Genomic DNA, 18,772 nt, shown 5'->3' with positions numbered 1-18,772 from the left:
AGCTGCATGGACCTCACTGTGGGTGCCATTGATAACTGGCCAGAGATCTCTGGAACCATTCATCCGCAGCTAATCTGCGTTTGCCATAATTATTTGCCCCGGGGCAGAGGACCTGCTCTCCAAAAATTGAGATGATGATGATGCGCAAAATGACCACCTTATCGAGACATATCTGTATTTTCCCTTGGCCTCTTTTTTGAAATGTATACGGACTTGTGTGCTGATTCTGTGACCACCAAGGAGGCAGTGGAGATTAAAATCAATTAGCCATAAAATGCAACATCTCAATTTGGCATCGACTGCGTGGGCGAAACACTCGAGTTACCAAATGGGCGTGACTGGGGTCTACTAAACGATTATTGGCCATTAAAACATTAACGAGGGGCCATAAAATTAGAAAATCAATACGATCATTAAGGGAAGTTCTTATTAAACAGCACAGAATTAAAAACTACTCAATATGCATCAAATAATCCTAATGGCTAATTCTTTCCCGACATTCTAATGGATAAATTCCAATTTCTCTGTCTTTGAAACATTATTTCCCGTACACTTTCGTGTCTTGACCACATTAAAATTCATGATTCCCCAAATAAAGTTGTCCGCTGGAGGTCTTTGCCCTGACTTCCCAGCCTTTGTGCCGCTGCTTAGTATTTTCCACGCATCATCATTTGGTCAACTTCCTTCCGTCTTCGCCGGCAGCAAATCGGCTTATAGAACGATTTCCTCCCGAGTTTCCGCAAGGGTTTCCATGCCGCAACATCGAAAGTCTCGGCAAACAGCGATGCGGTGAGGTAGGTAAGTAAACTTGACTCCTAGCCCAACTGAAAGGGGGCTCGATCGGCATTCAGATAGAGCCGAAAGGAAAACAACTGGGTTCTTAGAAGCCAACAGAAGCATTAAAATCGGTGGGGAGCGGCACTGCACGTACTCGTTACTAGACAAACCTGTTGGACCTGCGCCCCTTGGAGAAAAATCAGGAAAAACACCAAGGCAGGAGAGGACTGTACCCGAGCGGGTACAGTGAACGCCCTGGAACGGATGCCAGTACCAGTTTGGAGCCCGCAAACAAACAAATAAGCGTGCAGCCATAGAACTGAACCGATCTCGGATACCTTCTGCGGTGGATTGGATATGTTTTTGGGGAGGCAGGGAGTGAGCCTGGTCGTGATCACACAGTGGAATCGCAGCGGAAGAAGGCGACATGCCTGCCATAATAAAGGGGTATGGCTGGGATCCACGGCACTGGCAGAAAAACATTACCTACAATTGCAATGTAAAGTAAGTTCTAGAAAAACACATGAGTGAGTAAAGAGTAGCTAAAAATGGATTATTACAAATATCTCAATGAATCAGAACTCATTTTTCCCAGTGATCGAAAAGAAGGCGTCGAAAGGGGGCAGGAATGTAAATGTTTATGTATCTATGGGATGGATGCCTTACATATGCACACATCCATTTATGTATGTGCCGCCTAGGCCTGCGATCCACCAAAAGGTGACTGATCTTTACAATTCGACACTTTGACTTTACAAAACGAGAAGGAGGAAAGAATCGGAAAAGGCAATGGTGCTGGTGTGGGGGTTTTAGGATGGAATGGGGTCTTCGGGATTGGGTATTGGGACTTGGAATTGGAATGGGAATGGGAATGGGGTCTTCAACCGAACGGACAGCGCAATCAAAACAAAATCCATCGAAGACTGGCCCACGTAGAAAAGAGAGTTGTAGAAAACGAAGCCAAAGGTGAGGCGAGGGCAACCAGCCGACGGAACGAAGACATAAAACAAGTATCCAAGTATCTGGAAAACAAAAGGATGCACGACCAAAGCATCCACAAGATACTCTGAAGAGGGAGAAGATGATGAAGCTGAAGCTGAAGAAGGGTCAAGGCGAACGGGGATTTAGGTACTTTTTTAGGCATGGCTTATGATGGATTTGCCCGACTGAGCATGCTAATGGATTTCTCGACTTTCTCCTCCCGGCCCGGCAATCCGACATTTTTGGAAACATCAAAGCTGCTCGGGGTTTTCGGGAAATGCGATAAATGTAAATGGATATGATGGGGTTAGGCTAGGCGGAGTAAACCAGTTCTAAATGAAAACCCATGGTATACACACAGCATTCAGAACTTGTTGAGCTGGCAGCTGGCCGAGGATTTCCAAGCTTTAATTTGGTCCGGTTCGCATTAAAGCTATATAGTACGAGTATGAGCAAATCCACCCTGCACATCGAGCTAGCAGTGTGCTGAGTATGCGTTATTTTTATGACGGAATTATTACATCATTCATCTTCATCAGGCGACAATGACACAGACTTCGTGCTTATCGAGCGACTGCATAATGTCTTGACCAAATCACGGGGATGCGGATGCGGATTCGGATGCGGGTTCTAGGTTCTAGGTCCCAAGTTCTGGGGTGGCTGGGAAAAGTCTTGAATGCAAATGTGTGTCTGTCTCTGATTTGTAATCAAATTAAATTGTGTTTGGTACAAACAATGAGCGACAGGCGACAACATCTCGCATCCGTGATAAAAGCCGAAATTCCTGGTAGACACCAAAGTCAGGCCGGAAAATGCAGTTTTCCCACAGTTGCCGCACGGCTCCAATCGCAACTTCTAGGGAAACTCCCTCACCACCAGCGCCGCGCTGGTGAAAACCTCATAAATTCTCACTTTTTGGCAGGCCGCACACGGCGAGGGAAATTCGAGGCGGCAGGACTCGAAGGACACAGCGCCAGGCGATGAATAGACATTCCCGAGATAATCAACGGCATTATCTGCTGATTATTATGTGTTCTTGGGGCATTCCAGGGAATTTCGTTATGAAAGAGCCACAGCACCGAACTCGCAAAAAATATCGAACTATATCCGGGATGATCGGCGGATGATGAGGATGCCGGGACACCCGGTTGAGTGGCTGAGTATCCGCTTTCCTTTCTCCTCTCTCGTTTATTTTTTTCGCAAATTCCCTGTGAGCTCATCATAATCATCATCAAACCCTCGGTCACTTGAGGTTTAAGCCAACATTAAAAAAGAGCCGAAAAAACACCCAAAGACGAAGGAAATCGCCGAAATGAACGTGAGAACACCGAATGTCCTCGTACAGAAATTTGCTTGGGCTCCTCATTGTTCGTTGAAGTGCTCGAGAGATTTGCTAGTTGTGTCCTTATTGTTTGCGGGCGAATGTTCATGAATGAATCAATGAATGCCTGAATGAAGTTCACGTCCGCACAAAGTATCCGAGTATCTGAGGGATATTGCCGCGTTTTTAGCTGGAATCCCGGATGCAGTCGAGGCGTGAGAAGGAGGCGATCTCTGCGGCCTTGGCAACAAGTCTATTAGTCTGCCATGGTCCACTTGTTTATGGCTTACGTAACCTGGGTGGCAAAGGATGTGGAAACTGAACGGGTGAAAAGGATGCGCCCTGATTCCTGCGAGTTGGGTAAACATTCATCGCATCCTGTGCACCCTTGACCGATTGCGAATGCAAATCGCACATTAGAAGCCATGTGCAACTTTCCGCCCAGCAGTCAAACATTATGCAACCGAAACCGAAGGCCGCCCAGTCCATTGATGGCAAATGGCAGGGAAACCCATTCGGGACACGTTTTTATGGAGGTGCGAAATGGCACATTTTTTCGACGGAACCTGCCGCGTCATTGAGTCGTCGTCCTTTTTACACCGGCTATGTGCTGCCTGAACAACCTGTGCAAGCCTTGCAATTTGTCACCTGAGGCGACATTCAAACTGCCAACGCATTCCAGCTGGGTTTTTGCCTTTGGCCTACTGGTTCCTTTCATTTGGCCACGATTTGGTGGCAACAGTTTCATGAATCGCAGCCGGAATGCCGACCGTTACGAATATTCATTCATGGCACGGCAACCACTCTGGGGACCTTGAATGGGGCTTCGACTTTGATCCTTCAGTTTCATCAAATATTTATAAAATTTCCGATGAAAATATTTGTGCTCAGTTTGCCAAATCATTTCCTTGTGCGAAACGGATACAAATTTTCCCAGGCCTCGATGAACGGAAAGTGCAATTTATATTTATGCAATGGAAAAGGTTTGAGTAGGTTTGACTCATAAGGATTTGGGGAAACCTCAGGGGAAAGACTTTAGATTCTGCCTAAAAATTAGGGACTTTATTGGTATGAATGACAATTTTTAATGGAAAACTCCCCTTTCACGACTCTAATAATAAATAGTCATTGATCGGGTTGGCTTTGGGATTGTATATCAACCAAGCGTATTTCAACTCGGCTTTAAAAACACTGCTAAGCATGGATAGTTCGTGGGGTTCAATGATTTCCCTAGAACCACTGGGGGTGACCAACACGCCATTGGACTGGCCTGGACTTGATTCGTGTCCTTCGCCAAAAAGAGCCAGGATTAGTGAATCCCAGCTTGGGGAAGCCATAATCACTGAACAAGCTAGTGTCTATGAGGAAAAGGCAGGTGAGGACGGCTATCAGGGACTTTGAGCTTCTTACGGACTTTGAATCCTCCACTATTCTAGCACATTTCCATTCCCTGCAAGAGAAGCTCCAACCGTACCAGCCTGGCATAGTGGCAGTCCAGCCACCGAAACGACTGCCTCCCGAGGCGAAAAACGATCGCCTGATGTTCATTCCCGACCTGGACCAGGCCATTACCCATCGGGATGTGTTCACCTATTTCAGCAATTTCGGGGATTTGGAGAAAGTCAGCGTGAGGAACGGCAGGGGTAACATAAACTACGCCATGGTGCTGTTTGGTCGCACTTCTTACATGGAGCATGCCATCGAATCGAGTCCACATTTGATCAAGGGACACCAATTAAGCTGTCGCAAGGCGAAAGAAAAAAGTACAATTAAGGGAAGTCGTCAAAACTCTGGGTCCCTTAATAAGCCAAAGGTCACGATTTCGCAGCCACTCAAAGCTCCTGTAGGGCAGGCAGAGAAAGAATTAGAGAAGAATTCCAAGCCACCAACTATCAGATCGTTGCTTCTTCAAAAACTGGTAGAACCCACGGCTTATAACCCATTTACCGCCAGAAAATCTGATCGAAACTATGCCTATGCATTAACCGAAGACAATGGAATCTCCCGCTGGAGCTTCAACTTGTTGGAATTCGTACCCAGTTTTGACGAGGTGAGGGCACTAGAGAAGGGTCTTTCCAGTTCGGCAAAGCTTCTACTAAGCATCCGAAAGAAAGTGGATGCCGTGCCCTACAAGTCTGCCGATCCACCCGCTCCAAAGAAGCCTCAAACTCCTAGTAAATCTGTTCCAAAAGTTACTTTTAAGATATCTCCACCACCCCCTGCCTCTAGTCCAGTGCTCCCATCCTTGCCGAGCCTTCTGCCGATCACTCCCCTAGTGCCTGAGCCCAAACCTGTTCTTCGAAAAGTTTCCAAGTCAGATCTCCGCTACGCCGTACTATCCAGTTTGGGTCAGAACTACGTCCATCACTGCTACACTAATGTGGCAGCTTATCGGAGAACCAAGAACTATGTCGACCTACAGCTCAGCGAGATGCAAGACCGACCCAGCATTTCGAAGTTTGTGGATCAGATGTACGCACAGAAAAAGTAGGACTTGCCAAATGCAAATCATATCATATATATATCATAATTCATATATAATATTAGCTAAGCAACATTTCCCAAGAAACATCAAAGATATATTACATAAGTTGGACACTTTCTAAATTGAGGGAAACCGAAGGATGTGACGTAGATTCCTGGAAGATATGAAAGGAGCTGCTTGAATGAAACGTGAACGTATTACACAAAAAGTTAATTCCAATTCAAAGGCACTTGAATCGCAGCAACCTGTCAACATAATTAATCCCCTGGATCAGCTGATGGAGGTACTGCCCCGGCCCGAATGATCCACAAAATATGAACAATTCATAAGGGGCGCGGGAATGCGATAAATGCGATGAAATAGGGGGCCTTGATTTCTGTAGCGGCCTCTGTTCTGCCCGACATTCCCAAGGATGTGCCTCCAACAACCTGGCTTTCTTCTTGCTGGGCCGTGTTAATTGTCCAACATTGTGAGATCGCGGACGTGAACAGGTCGGGTGCCATTAACAACCTTAACAACGATCCACAGCCACAGCCACGGCGATCCCACGGCTTGTCGCCTTGTTTCTCGAGCGGTTTTTTATGCCATTTACGGAGAAATCTTGCAACAAATCAGGAGCTCCCTTTTCCAAAGTAAATACGAGTGTGCGAGAGCGACCTTTATTCGTTTGATGTTAAAAAATTGTTCTACCTTTTCCCCCCAGCACTACTTGTCTTCCTTTTTGGCCGGCCATCTCTGTGAACCTGTGACGACGCAATTCTTTGCCATTATCAGCTGCATCCTTGCAGGTCCTGCACTAGTTGCCCGCTCCCAAATCCGATTCAATTTGGCTTTTATTGGGATCTCGGGCATCCCGATGCGATCCTAATTGCGGTGGCAATAGCTCGGCGGTTAATCGCTACGTACCTGCGGCCTAGGCAGTCAAACCCGGCAGTCACTCATCGCGGCGGAGGCAGATATGTAGGTGAGCTGCACATATAAATGGGTATATGGTCCTGCAAATGGATCGACCTCGATGATTTTCACCAGCCAAATTGCGGCTTTGTGTTGCCTTTTCCCATTTGCCGGTGGATACATTTGGACTGGATCGTTATCTGGTTCTCTTTGTGCTTTCAAGGTTTATGGTCTAGCACACATATATTTCCTGTGAGAACAAATCCCAGTCCTGATGACCCCCGTAAACAAACCCGATGAACATGGAACATCCCGACTAACAGCAACATCGGTGTATTCCACTAAGTATTCGAATTCCCCTTCCCATTTTTGTGGGGCGATCGTGTACTCGCGGGCTGAAAAATCTACATAATGACAGGGCCACGCCGAAAACTAGTTCAGATCGCAAATTACGAACCGGTAAGGGATGGGATGCGATATCCATCCATACATGTGTGTGCTGCAGTTCCCATTCAGGACACTCGGGACAGGACATCGAGCGCAACGGGAGACGCGGCAGTTGAGGTTCGGCAAAGGTCATGTCAGGACTTTGCATAAAATATTTGAAAATGTTTTCATTATGGTAAGTAGACACAAAAGTCCAACACACGAGCGATTCCCACCGAAAGGGGTGTCCTTTCCCAGCCCATCCTGCGCCCAGGATCCTGGCATATATTGGTGATAAATTAGTTTAATGTTCGAAGCACCAAACTCGCAAGAAGCACCAAAAAAAAACACTCAACCGCAGCTGAGGCGGCAAAGCTTGGCAGGAAAATCCGTCCTACCGTTTTTGGCGGCATTTTCCCGACATGTACGTGTCCACCGAAATGAACTCGAGTCCTGGCAACTAATGAACTGCGCAAACAATGGCTCAATGGCTACGCTTTGAGGAAAAAACAACGTAAAAATCACGTCTTGGAAATTTTCACATCGCTGATCTTAAATGGAAAAGTACACTTCTCTAGCTGGACAGTGCAGGACAAACAGGATCGAACAGCGATCAGGACATGACACAATTGCAGTTCGCAGGACAATTGTTGCACTCACGCACGTGCAATGTGTTCCTGCAACTCGGTGTCTCTGGATTTCGAAGTCGAGTGCGCAGAGCCACGCCCATTGTGTCCCAGTGCCCGACTATATAGTACAGTGCGTTTCGTGAATGAAGCGACCAGAGTTACGAGTTACTTTGAATAGCAGCGGCGGTGGCAAGTGGATCAGATCCTGCGACAATGGCCTTTGTGTCCTTTGTGTTCCGCCTTGTTGGGGGTGTGCGGTGTTGTTGCAATTTTAGTGTAATTTTATTGTTATTAATTGTATGAAATGGGTTTTTAAATGGCCTTTGTCTACGCGATTGAATGGCCATAGTCATGGTATAAACGTGTCTTGTTAAAAGCATGTAATATCGTAGGTTTTTTTTAGCGGGACAAATAAATTTAGTAATTGTAACAAGACTATTGTTTCTGCACATTCCCCAGCAGTTTAGAACTTCTTACTTCTAAATAAAAAGGAATGACTTTGTGTTATAACAACTAGCTGTTATCAAGGCGGAGTGATAAGTTTTCAAAGTAAATAAATAAATAAACTCAAGGCTATTGAGATCATTGCCAAAGAAAATATATAATCACCGGCAATATGATGACTTCAAAAATACTCTAAGAAAAGCATTGTAAGGTCCGTCCTCTAAAATAATAGTGGATTTATGAACAAATTGTAAGGACTGCTCTTAGGAAAACCAGCAGTACTCCTTAGAAATATGAGCTGAAGTGTTCAGAATTCAAGTATCCTAAGGTCAAGCCTTGAAAACCACAAGATACCTTCGAGGAGCACTTTCAAGTCGCCTCTCAAATTAAACAGAAGTTACTTTCCATAAAGGATTCCTCTGCTCCTTTCACCTTTACCCCCTTGGATGCCATTCTTTCGTCCTTTTGCGATATACATTTTGCCTTGTAGAGCGATTTCGCACAGCTTCTCATCGGGCTGCTGTTTGTTTAACACCTACTTCAAGGATCGCGCGAACCAGAACGATGATTTTTTACGGCAGGCACTTAAAAAAGTGTGGATGCAACATGAAGCAGAGTCGAGCAACCTGCCACAATGCCTTGCATAATGGAAAAAATCGTGCAGAGCGCGGCAGGTAACTCTTCGGGGAGTTTTGGACTCGCTTCGAGTGTCTGGTAATTCATATTTCCCAAACAATTTCTCTACGCAACCTTAACACTTTTGTCCAGCATAATTTCTAGGTTTCCGATCCAACCGAACCAGCACTCATCCTTTGTCCGCGATCCTAAAGTATAATAAAACCCTCACCAGGCGGCGGGGGCTCGAATCGTTTTGAAGAGGCCGCGACTGTGTCACCCAGATGCGTTCCAGGAATATCTTAGAGATACAGCACCGGCCATTCAATATGATGATTCTGGTCAATGGCGGGGAGTGGCCAGAAGTCCCATTCACAGATGACCCGAAAAGCGATAAAACCCGACTGTTCAGGAATGCGGTTGATGTTTATGGATTCATTGGATTATTTCTAGGAATATGTCCGGGTATTCTCCGTTTTTCACTTAACTGTTTCGGTTATTCGCGAAATAGCTGACATACCCACAAACACAGCTGTGTGCTATGGATCAACAAGGCTTAGCTTTTTCACGATCGAATATTGAAATACTCTTCGAATATTCGTAAATTTAAGATGTTGCTTAACCACAATACCCTTCTTTGTGAGGGTATAAAAATGCGATAAGTCAGCAACATTCTTACCAATATCACTAAATACACAATAATTCTTGAAAATAGAAATGGAAATGCCCTGCTTAGTATATAATGTTTGGAGTCTTATCAAAGCTTGACAACACTTGAGGCCCTAATAAAACAGAGTATTGGCTTGGCTTGGGAATTGGATCAATTGAATCATACCCCCGACTATATGCATATAACACATAATTCGCTTCATTGACAAACCAAAGCACGCGCCGGGCTTAGTAAATATTGAAAGAAGCTGAAAATCAAATAAAATAAAATAAAATAAAGTGTTCGCGAACATATGACATATGTATGCAGATATATGCATACTCGTACGATGTGGCATATGCGATAAGTCTGCATAAATTGCCGACTGGAATGGAATTGTAGCGAATCGCTTGACTAAAATTCGACGCGAAATTGGAGAAGACGAGCAATTCTTCTGGGAGCACGTCGCAGTCGTTTCCGCAGTAGGATAAAATATGATTTGCAGATACACACATGTGCTCCGCGTAGCGCCCCATTATTTGCACACACTTTCGTCGCGGGATACATCATCTGGTCTTATGACAGTATCTTTCGGCCGTCCCCCAAGGTCAGTGTTCAAAAGAGGCGACTTATCGCCGCATTCTCGCCGGGTTCCATTGATAAGAAGCGGCAAATAACGAAGGCCGGTTATAAAGCAATCAGAAGTCCGTTTCTTCCATTCATAAAAACTCGGTTTATCACTGGCGCACACATGCGGGTTAAGCGGACTGTGGGGGGTTAAAACTGGGGGCGTATGTTCAGCCGATATCTCGGTGACGTCACTCGACTGCAGCTGGCGCTAATTCTCCTTTTTTTGTTCGCTGTATTTGCATCACCCGCTCCGATTTCCGTTTCTGCGCAACCCGCAGACTCATGTTTCCTCTACAATTTACACAGAAAGAAATGTTGTGATCTATCGTAGTACATAATGAAGTGTATGGTGAAAGATATTCAATATATGTAGCTTATTAACTTTTTAGGTAAATCTTGAAACACTGGCGAATTGTTCTCGGTGAATCACCACTTTTGGCCAGTCAACCTCCACACTCCCCTGACCACTGTGGGCTTTATTATTATTTATGCAAACAGATAAGTGACATTTATCGACTTTTTACGCGCTTTTAACTAAGTTCAAATATGTTTGCACACTTCTGTCGGCCAGCTCGTATCTGGAGACCAAATGTATCTGTATCTGGACTGCATCTGTGGCATATCTGCGTATCTGATGTTTGCTTATCGCACAAACATTACTCGGCAGTCAGCAGAGGTTTTTTCACTTTCATTTTATCACCAGCCCAAAAATGAAGGAAACAGCGCGGATTTCTCGAGACTCTTACGCTGATACCCTTACTTTTTATCTGCTGGATGCCCTATCGAGCCTGTAGCTGCCCCATGCCATGCTTATCGAACAGTTGGGATCACTTATCTTTGAGCAAACTTTCAAATGTTTGCACAGACTTAGCAACATTGTTGCCACATCCGTGTCCAAATCGACGTATGTACCTTCGTTCTTCTTCGCCGCGATCCATTCATGCAATCTCCGCCGTATCTGAACCTTTGTGCTAAGTATATATCGCAGTTATTTGATCGGGATTCCATTGATTTACGATACATTGCGACCTTTTCGACCGGAAGAGTCGGTGTTAATGGCCATAAAATGTCGCTTTGGATCGTAAATAATGCTTAATTCCCGACGAACAGGTTATAGTCCAAAGTAGTAGTAACATGTGCATGGTCGGTGGAATATGATTTTCAAAGTAATCTATATTGTTCATAAAAAAGTCCATAAAATAAGTATACAAATTTTGTTTAAGATTCAGTTTGATACGACCAACTGGGCTTGTGGAATAAACCACTGGCTATCCCAAGAAGCGATAACTTCAACTTACTGTTCTATAGCAAAATATTTATTGCAGAAAGATTACATTCGATTTCTCCTCATGAAATTGGATTTGAAAAGAGTCACGTTGGAAATCTCGGCTTTCTGCCTTCTCCAAAATTGACACCTTACTTTTGGGTCGTGAGAAAGTGCATTTAGGGAATATAATGTCCCTTGCGTCATCGTGCCCACACTGGCCCTCACAAAATTGACTCCCACGCACGCCAAATGCATCTGCCCTCGGTCCAGGACACTCGGTGCAGGACTACTCCTTCACTTTTGTCCACGGAGAGGTGCACGCCCAACCTTTCTTTTCCATTCCCAGACTCAAGTGGCCCGCGCACAAATTAGACTGTCTGCGATTGTCTTTCCCAGCGTTGACCACTTGAGCCCAAGGATGCGAGGCTGCGAGGACGAAGGATCGAGGATGCCGGTCGCATGGTAAACGCGTACTACACTTTCTTTGTGGCCAGTGGGAAGAAAAAATGGGAAAACAACGGAAAATTGGACACATTTGTCTAAGAAAACACGACTGAGACTCGGGCATTGGCGACACTTGAAGCCCACAGATAATTTTCCTTTTTTTCGAGTTTTTGTCACAATGCCCATTCCCACGATACTCTCTTTCGGGCCATCTATCCGGGCACAATGCCAGCGATTTCCACTGCAGTTGCAAGTGCAGAAACCAGAAACTGGAGATCTTTCGCAGTCCGAGCAACATAACTCATGCTCTTCGCCATCCCATCCCATCCGATACGATACGATCCGAAAAGAGTCGAGCTGGGACATGTACACTTGATATCCTGGCGTGTTTATTCTACAGTGCAGTACTCTTTCTTCTGTCTGTCGCAGTTTGCTGTCTATTTTATTATTATTACTATTATCTTTCTTTGGCTGACTTTGGGAACTATCTGCCCAGTGACAGCATCGTTTATGGGCTGGGTCAGCAGGTCATTTATCTTGCTGTCCACTCTGCGACTGCGCAATTTGCTCTCGAATTGCCGGTGCATTTTGGGTCTTTCTAAACATTCCCAGCACTTGGATGTTGGGATTCGCACGTGCATTGATCTCGATTCGAAGCCGGGGAGATTTATGGGCCAGCCTTCAATGCGAATGCCATGAAATCATTCGTAGAATCGATAATTGCTCATGCATTTTTAATTAACTTCGAGGAAGATCGGGCAGGGTCAAGTGGACAAACAAAGGATGTCTGAAAACAAAGGCAGTTGTGTATGTTTTGCAAATCTGAAATAGTTTAACCATTTCCCAATTAAATTGAAAATATTATTTTCCAAGGAGAAACAAGGTTTTAAAAGCGGATTGCAAAAAGCGTTGCATACTTTCAAGGGTCCACTGATTTTCCAAATCATTTGTGATTTATAAATCTATCAATGTAAGAATGTCTTTATTATTATCATTATTACCATTCTTCAACTCCATTTTTCTCAGCTTCATACCATTTCCCGCCTTTTTCCCCCGAAACAGACTCCCCCTTTCAACTCTATCCTCCCCATTCAATTGCCGCTTTCCGAGAATTTCATCTACAATAACTCCAACTTCCTCTTTATGGAAATGGTACCAGCGAACACTCCCCCTCCTAATCCCACTTCTGGTGATCGTGATCAGCCCCGTATGTCGAGCATACTATACCCCAAGAACGGATCCACCCCAACTCTTTTGGCAGAACATAAACCAAACCAAGACTTCCTCATTTCCGCTCGCCGTTGCTGCTCATGTGGGGTTAAAAATATATTTTCAATTTTGCCAGAACATTAATCATAAGTGTGTTGCTTTCGTCGTCTGGCCCCCAAAAACTCGGAGTCTGCCAGCAGTGGAGCCAAAAGGGGTTCCCAAATGCCCGCCATCTAATCTTTCAGATATTTTTGGTCACAAATAGTGAGCCTCCCACCCCAATCCCCCCTATCTTGCTATTCCATTTGCTCTGTCTGGTTTTCAATTATTTCAGTTTTATTGCCTTGACTTCGGCTCTGAAAAGTTGACAGTCTATGCCGAGTGCACACAGAGAAAATAATCGAAATATGATAGGAAATTCATCATAAAAGTGAGCTCAGATAGGAAATTGTGTAAAAGTATCTTTTCGAAATCTAAAGGAAAACTTGCAAAACTTAACTGCCAACGAAAGTTCTAGAGTTTTCAATGGTGGATTCTTCTATATCCTCTGTTATGCATGATATGAATATGTAAACTATTCAATAGATACTAGTATATCATTATAGTTTACTCTGTACATGTGTGGGTGGCTTTGTGGGGAGGGGATCTCCCAATCTCTATCTATCCTTCTCGCCGTCTAAGCGTGTGTGTGTGTGCCTGCCACACCGACAGCAAAAATACGTTATTCCCGTTTATGTTGGCTGAGTCTCGTTCGCGCTGCGAGTCTGATTCTCAATCTCCAGGCCTGGAGATGGGGCATGAACACATGCGGAGCCAGAGAGACTCACGTTCTCCGTTTCTCCGATTCTCCGTTTCTCCACCCCTGTGCCTGTCTCGCTCGCACTCTCCTTGGCGCGAGGGGAGTTTCGGTGGGAAGGGAGTGGAATGGGAATGTGCCCATATCGCATTTTATCAAACATAAACACACACTCACAAACACGCGCCCGATCTCTCTCCCCCCTCTCCTTCTACGAGTCTCTCAATCTCCCTTTCTCTGTCGCCGCGCGGCAGATTTTTGTAACGGACAAATTCGGTTTTTTATGCACTTTGGCTCAATGCGAACGGAACAGAAAAGCAAGGGAAGTGTAGATAGGGTAGCTTAGAAGACCGAAGCTTCGAAGATTCCATGGCAAATATCTTAAACTATTAGAAAGCAACCTTCACAATAGAAGAGAGTCTCTTGAAGCTAAGATATATTTATACTATTATACTTTTATTAGTTACTATTACTATTGTAACGAACCTGATTCCACTGGCACATAACCCTTCATAAGAGTAGAACAATTAAGAATTTGGTTCCCCTTTTTATTTAAATGTTTGCATAGCGTTTCGCTCATTGAGCGGGTGTCTTGTGTTTATGGGACCTCTTCGCTGTGTTGACTGTCGAAGTTTATGGTTCAGGGCGTGGGTTAACTGACGGGGCCCAAATGATCGGGGACTCGGACTGGAATCCGCTCGGTGGTCCTACGAAACGGAGGTGGAGCCGCTTCCCAGGGCAATAATTCTGCAATTGTAACACCTCGAGGGGAGAGCACAATGGCAATGGAAACAGCGTTATTAGGGTCTATTTGTGATGGGAATATCCCAGCAGATCGCCCCAACCCACAGCCCGTAACCTGTAACCTGTAACGTCCCGACCAGCCCAGTACTTTGTCATTGACTCGGCATTGGCATTGTTTGGCGAGCGTGAGATCAGCACACGGCAGGTACGATCCTTGATTCCAAAACCCCGAGTCCTGCATCCCAAATCCCTGCCTGATTTTTCGCCCACTCGCCACGCTCGTGCAGCTGGAAAAATGATGGTGCAATCGGACTTCGATTCCAAATTCCCATCATCATCATCAGCAGCAGCACCATCAGCAGCATCAGCACTTGATGATTTGCTGGGCCTTTGTTTGGTCCCAAAATCGGGACAAAGCAGCAACAAGTTAGAGCATTAGGGCTACCCACACAGCTAAAAAACAATAATAAACAACAAAAGTCAAACAGGTTTAGCTACACTTCAGGACAAGTCAGCCGAGATCGAGATCCCGCAGACCAAGACCCCTACTACGTCCTGATTTTCCCATAGCCTCGTCGCCAACAACAGTTTCTAACGGCCAGAGGTTTATGTGTTACCAACAGCTGATTGAACAGAAATTTTCCCAGCACTCCTCGGCTCAGCTGATGTGTCCCCACAAGATCCCATCCCAAACTCCTCAACCGTCTCAAGATCCTGCTCAGCGTACCACGCACACACTGGCAAACACTTGTTGTTTGTCTAACAGGACAACAACACCGGAGCACAGAGGACACACAGGACACCACAGGACGGCGGCGACAGGAACACAAAAATGTCAAACTGTCTGTCCAACAAGGGATATCTCTAACTAGCCGTAAAAAAAGTATCTTTTTGCCGTTGTTGCACTTTATTTGGAGTGTCAACGGCTAAGCGAAGTGCACAACAGGATACTCGTATTTGTCCAGGATCCTCTTGCCTATGCTCCTATCTGCCGGCCCATTAATTGACCAACGCATTGCCAATGATGAGAAAATTGTTTCGCCTCAAGTGTCCAACGGATTCAAGTGCTGCGCCTAGATTTGTCCCGCCGATAGCAGCGGAATCCTTAAGCCAGGATCACTTTCCCCGCATCCCGAGTATCGAATTTCGGGCCCACTATCGCTGCTAACTGTCACCGGAGGTCCGCAAAATCTATGGACTCTTTGCGGTTCGATTCCCCGAACTGGGAAATGGGAAAAAAACCCGGATTGCGCAAGAACGGTTAGTCACAGGTGCCTCGCCCACCGAAAATCTCGAGGGTTTCCCGCTAAAGCAAACACTTGAAGAGCAAACATGAAGTTCGCAACCTGCGCCTAACTGTTCCTCGTTCCGCCCCTCCTCCTCCACGGCTGCTCCTGATTTTAAGGACTTTAGATCCTCTTTCGTGCAAGTGGTGCGTCTTATATCGATTATGTAAGACAAGACCTGACCAAAGACCATTCGCAGCCTCTTCAAGCGTATTGGATTACAAGCAAATGTCACTTGGGCTCTACTTCGACTCTCTGGGGTTTTTGCGGTCAATCGAACTTTGCTTAACGGCCATCCGAGATCCCCGGTTCGCCACAGTTCTCGAACTGAACCTCAGGATGTGGTCATGTCTGCGGTGTAACTTTGTTTGCTTAGGACAACCTAAGGTTGGAACACCAATGTGACCCAGAGCGCAAGAAGTTCGCCAAAAGTTGGACGGGATTTCCTTCCGGTGAAAGTGAGAACAGGAAAACGGAAGAGTCATGCCTATGGGAATCCCTAAGAACCCAAGAATTTCCCTTTTCTTTTATCTGCTTCCTTCGATTCTCGTATCGCATTTAACCTGCCCCACAGCAGCCCCAAAAAATCCAAAGACGCCAACTTTTCGCGCCAAAATCTGAGTCACACACACAGCTCGAAAGCGATTGTGGCCTGCACTTTGGCGGTCTTCTACAAACACACGCCATATAAGCAGACCCAATCACTGGGAGGGACTACTACTACCCATGCACAACTGCGGGGCGCGGGAACCACACATAACGATCTTGGCAAACAGCGATAACAGACATGTACTCCTTGCTGCTTTCAATAAACGAGAAAGATGTCGCGATTGTGGGTGAGACGAGGAGACCAATTCCAAGTCCCACTCACACCACCCCATAAATCCCCAGTCCAAAATCGAGCCCAAGTTGGAGCCCAAGTTCAAGTCCGGCGAAATGCACAATTTGGCTCTCTAATCACGCAGAGTCTCGCATTGGCGAATTCTTTCGACAAGCCGCCCAGCCAAATAAGGAAAGAATAAGAGCCGAGAATGGGATTCCAGCTTAAGGACTAACATATACCCATTACTAATGTACAATATGTTTATACCTTTTTAAGAACCATGAGGGCATGGAAACTTCTAGAAATCCTTCTTCAACTGATATGAAACTATGACCTCCCTAAGTACTATTCCTACTTATATAACTTTGCTAGATCATTAATACCATAGAGATCCCTAGTATCTTTAGGTACTTCGTAACTTAAGGGATACCATTATTCCCAACCAGTACCGATTATATCATGTTCTTAGCCTTCGCATGTCCGGATTCGAGCCGATGCGATCCAATCCAATCCAATCGGATTCGCTGCGTGGCGACGTGGTTCCATTCTGATCCGAGGCGATCCGGGGGCCCTGCACTTTCGGCTGTTAAAAACATTTCGCCGAAAATGTGTCTGGCACGTTAAATGGTTTGGTCAGGTAAGCTTGCAGTTCTAACCAGACGGTGCAACAACAAATACGAATCAATGGATGGCTGCTTAGGTCTTTGATACGTCCGCGGTGTTTGCCTGCATTTTGGTAGTTTATTTCACTTCTTTTTTTGTTGGTTGGTTGGTGGAGATACCCGGTCTTAGTGTTGTGCTCTTGGCTTTCGGTGGATGTCCCATGGAATGCTGTGGCACCAGTTCTCGATATGCTTCAATAAGGAGCCACGGCAGCGGCAGAAGTTCCTGGGAAAAAATGTTGCACAACTTCACTACCTGCGGAGGTTTTGATGACGGCTACGACGATCACGTCCAGCACTGCCCACCGCTCACTCCGCTTAGATTCATTAAGTGAAAAGTTTAAAGGCTCAAATTTTTCGTTCATTCTTGGCGGTTCATTTTTATGACTCTGTCCTGGGCTCACTTCCCTCCAAGGAGGAGGCGATGGATGGTTCTGGAGGTGGATGGTGGGTTTGCGGCGGCAGAGAGACACATTAGTCCTGAAGGTTTATTACAAATTATGCGTCGCCTTCGCCGCCGCTTTGCGTCTGAGCTCTCATTCTGGGATCCCTTTTCTGGGCTGGGCACCAATACCCTCGTCTGGGTGGAAGTACTTTGAAGACTATCAATTATCTCAGTTTGTTAGATTAATCACGATGGGCTCTTAATACGAGGGATTTGCATTCCCAGAAGTGCGTGGTCAAATGCTATTACCCTTAAGATCATCAGTTTTTAAGATAGCTCCACTATCATCTAGTGGATAGTAGTGGCGGCTTCAACTGAGATAGCCTCTCTCACTCTGGGGTCACCTGGGTTCACCGCCAGGATGCTGGGCTTCCAGCCGAACGAAGGGTATCGGGAGTTCATTCTGGTTTACCCTTCTCGCAATTCAAACGCACAAGTATCTGAGCTGAGGCCGTGGGCCGCCTTCCCGGCTGATTTGCTGTTTGTGTGCGAAAGCTCGCTATAAATGTAGACCGCACTGACTGCCTCAATGACGAGCGCCGATAAGCGACTCCGTGGTAGTGTGGTCATATATGTATACACTGATGAGGTATACACTCGAACACTCGACCGTGCAGACGTTGAAAAAGGCGCAAAAAAGCCAAGGAAAAGATTTGAACACAGAAATATGCAACGCAACTGGTTTATCAACTTGCATTTTGGCGCCAAAATTTCTGCAAATCTCCTCGTTTCCACGCCACGCTTTAAACGCCCTTCGTGCTCACAGAGATGTGTATGTGTGTGTGTGCGGATATATAATGCCCCCGTGCATATAATTTTCGGTTTATTGGACAAAATTAATTGGGCGCCAAGATAGAGGCATTAAAAGCCACTTAAGCTTGCGGAGCACGCACTGCGGAGACTCTCGATATGCGATCCTGGCATCCTGCGGACACTTGCTAATGAAATTGTCCGACATTAAAGCCCACACACACCGGCCGTCTATCCTCCGGAGGGGTTTCGGTTTGGTTTTCTTGCCCCGGCTTCCTGTCCGATTATTTGCGGTCAGCCCGGCGAAAATTGGCAACAAAGTAGGGATTATGTGGGTCCGGGTACATCGTCATCATCTTTCAGGACCTACGCTCCATTCATTTGCCATTCCCGGCAGCCGTACATCCTTTGGCCTTTGTGCGCAAATTGGAAAATTCGAGAGTGCTGAATAGAGAGATTTCCGCTGTGTGCACTTGCTTCCTGTGATTGTGATAG

General features: G+C 45.8%; 2 protein-coding genes across 4 annotated transcripts in view; one reads left to right on the top strand and one right to left on the bottom strand.

Moving 5' to 3' along the window:
* The window catches only part of LOC117145706, a 91,266-nt gene that overhangs the window by 46,522 nt on the left and 25,972 nt on the right, over nucleotides 1-18,772 (bottom strand).
* LOC117145383 lies at nucleotides 3,758-7,895 on the top strand. Of its 3 annotated transcripts, none has more exons than XM_033311017.1 (4): nucleotides 3,758-4,454; nucleotides 4,516-5,566; nucleotides 5,627-6,196; nucleotides 6,268-7,895. In XM_033311017.1, exons 1-3 carry the CDS (start codon nucleotides 4,280-4,282, stop codon nucleotides 5,628-5,630), a joined length of 1,230 nt encoding a protein of 409 aa, XP_033166908.1. In that variant the 5' UTR covers nucleotides 3,758-4,279; the 3' UTR covers nucleotides 5,631-6,196; nucleotides 6,268-7,895. The 3 variants fall into 3 exon arrangements, with proteins under 3 accessions (XP_033166908.1, XP_033166907.1, XP_033166906.1); XM_033311016.1 differs by having other exon boundaries at nucleotides 3,759-4,454; nucleotides 4,516-6,196; nucleotides 6,268-7,080; nucleotides 7,143-7,895; XM_033311015.1 differs by having other exon boundaries at nucleotides 3,759-4,454; nucleotides 4,516-6,196.

This window comes from Drosophila mauritiana, chromosome 3R, assembly GCF_004382145.1.
Source record: "Drosophila mauritiana strain mau12 chromosome 3R, ASM438214v1, whole genome shotgun sequence".
Taxonomy (NCBI): Eukaryota; Metazoa; Arthropoda; class Insecta; order Diptera; family Drosophilidae; genus Drosophila; species Drosophila mauritiana.
Note: the sequence above shows the minus strand (reverse complement) of the source record. Positions and strands in the feature narration are given on the sequence as shown.

What these genes read in the sequence shown, in the direction of transcription:
- LOC117145383 (XM_033311017.1), top strand. Translation starts at nt 4,280, where the DNA reads ATGGATAGTTCGTGGGGTTCAATGATTTCCCTAGAACCACTGGGGGTG. An exon ending in TGTCTATGAGGAAAAGGCAG is followed by an intron (nt 4,455 to 4,515) that starts GTGAGGACGGCT and finishes CCACTATTCTAG; the next exon opens with CACATTTCCATTCCCTGCAA.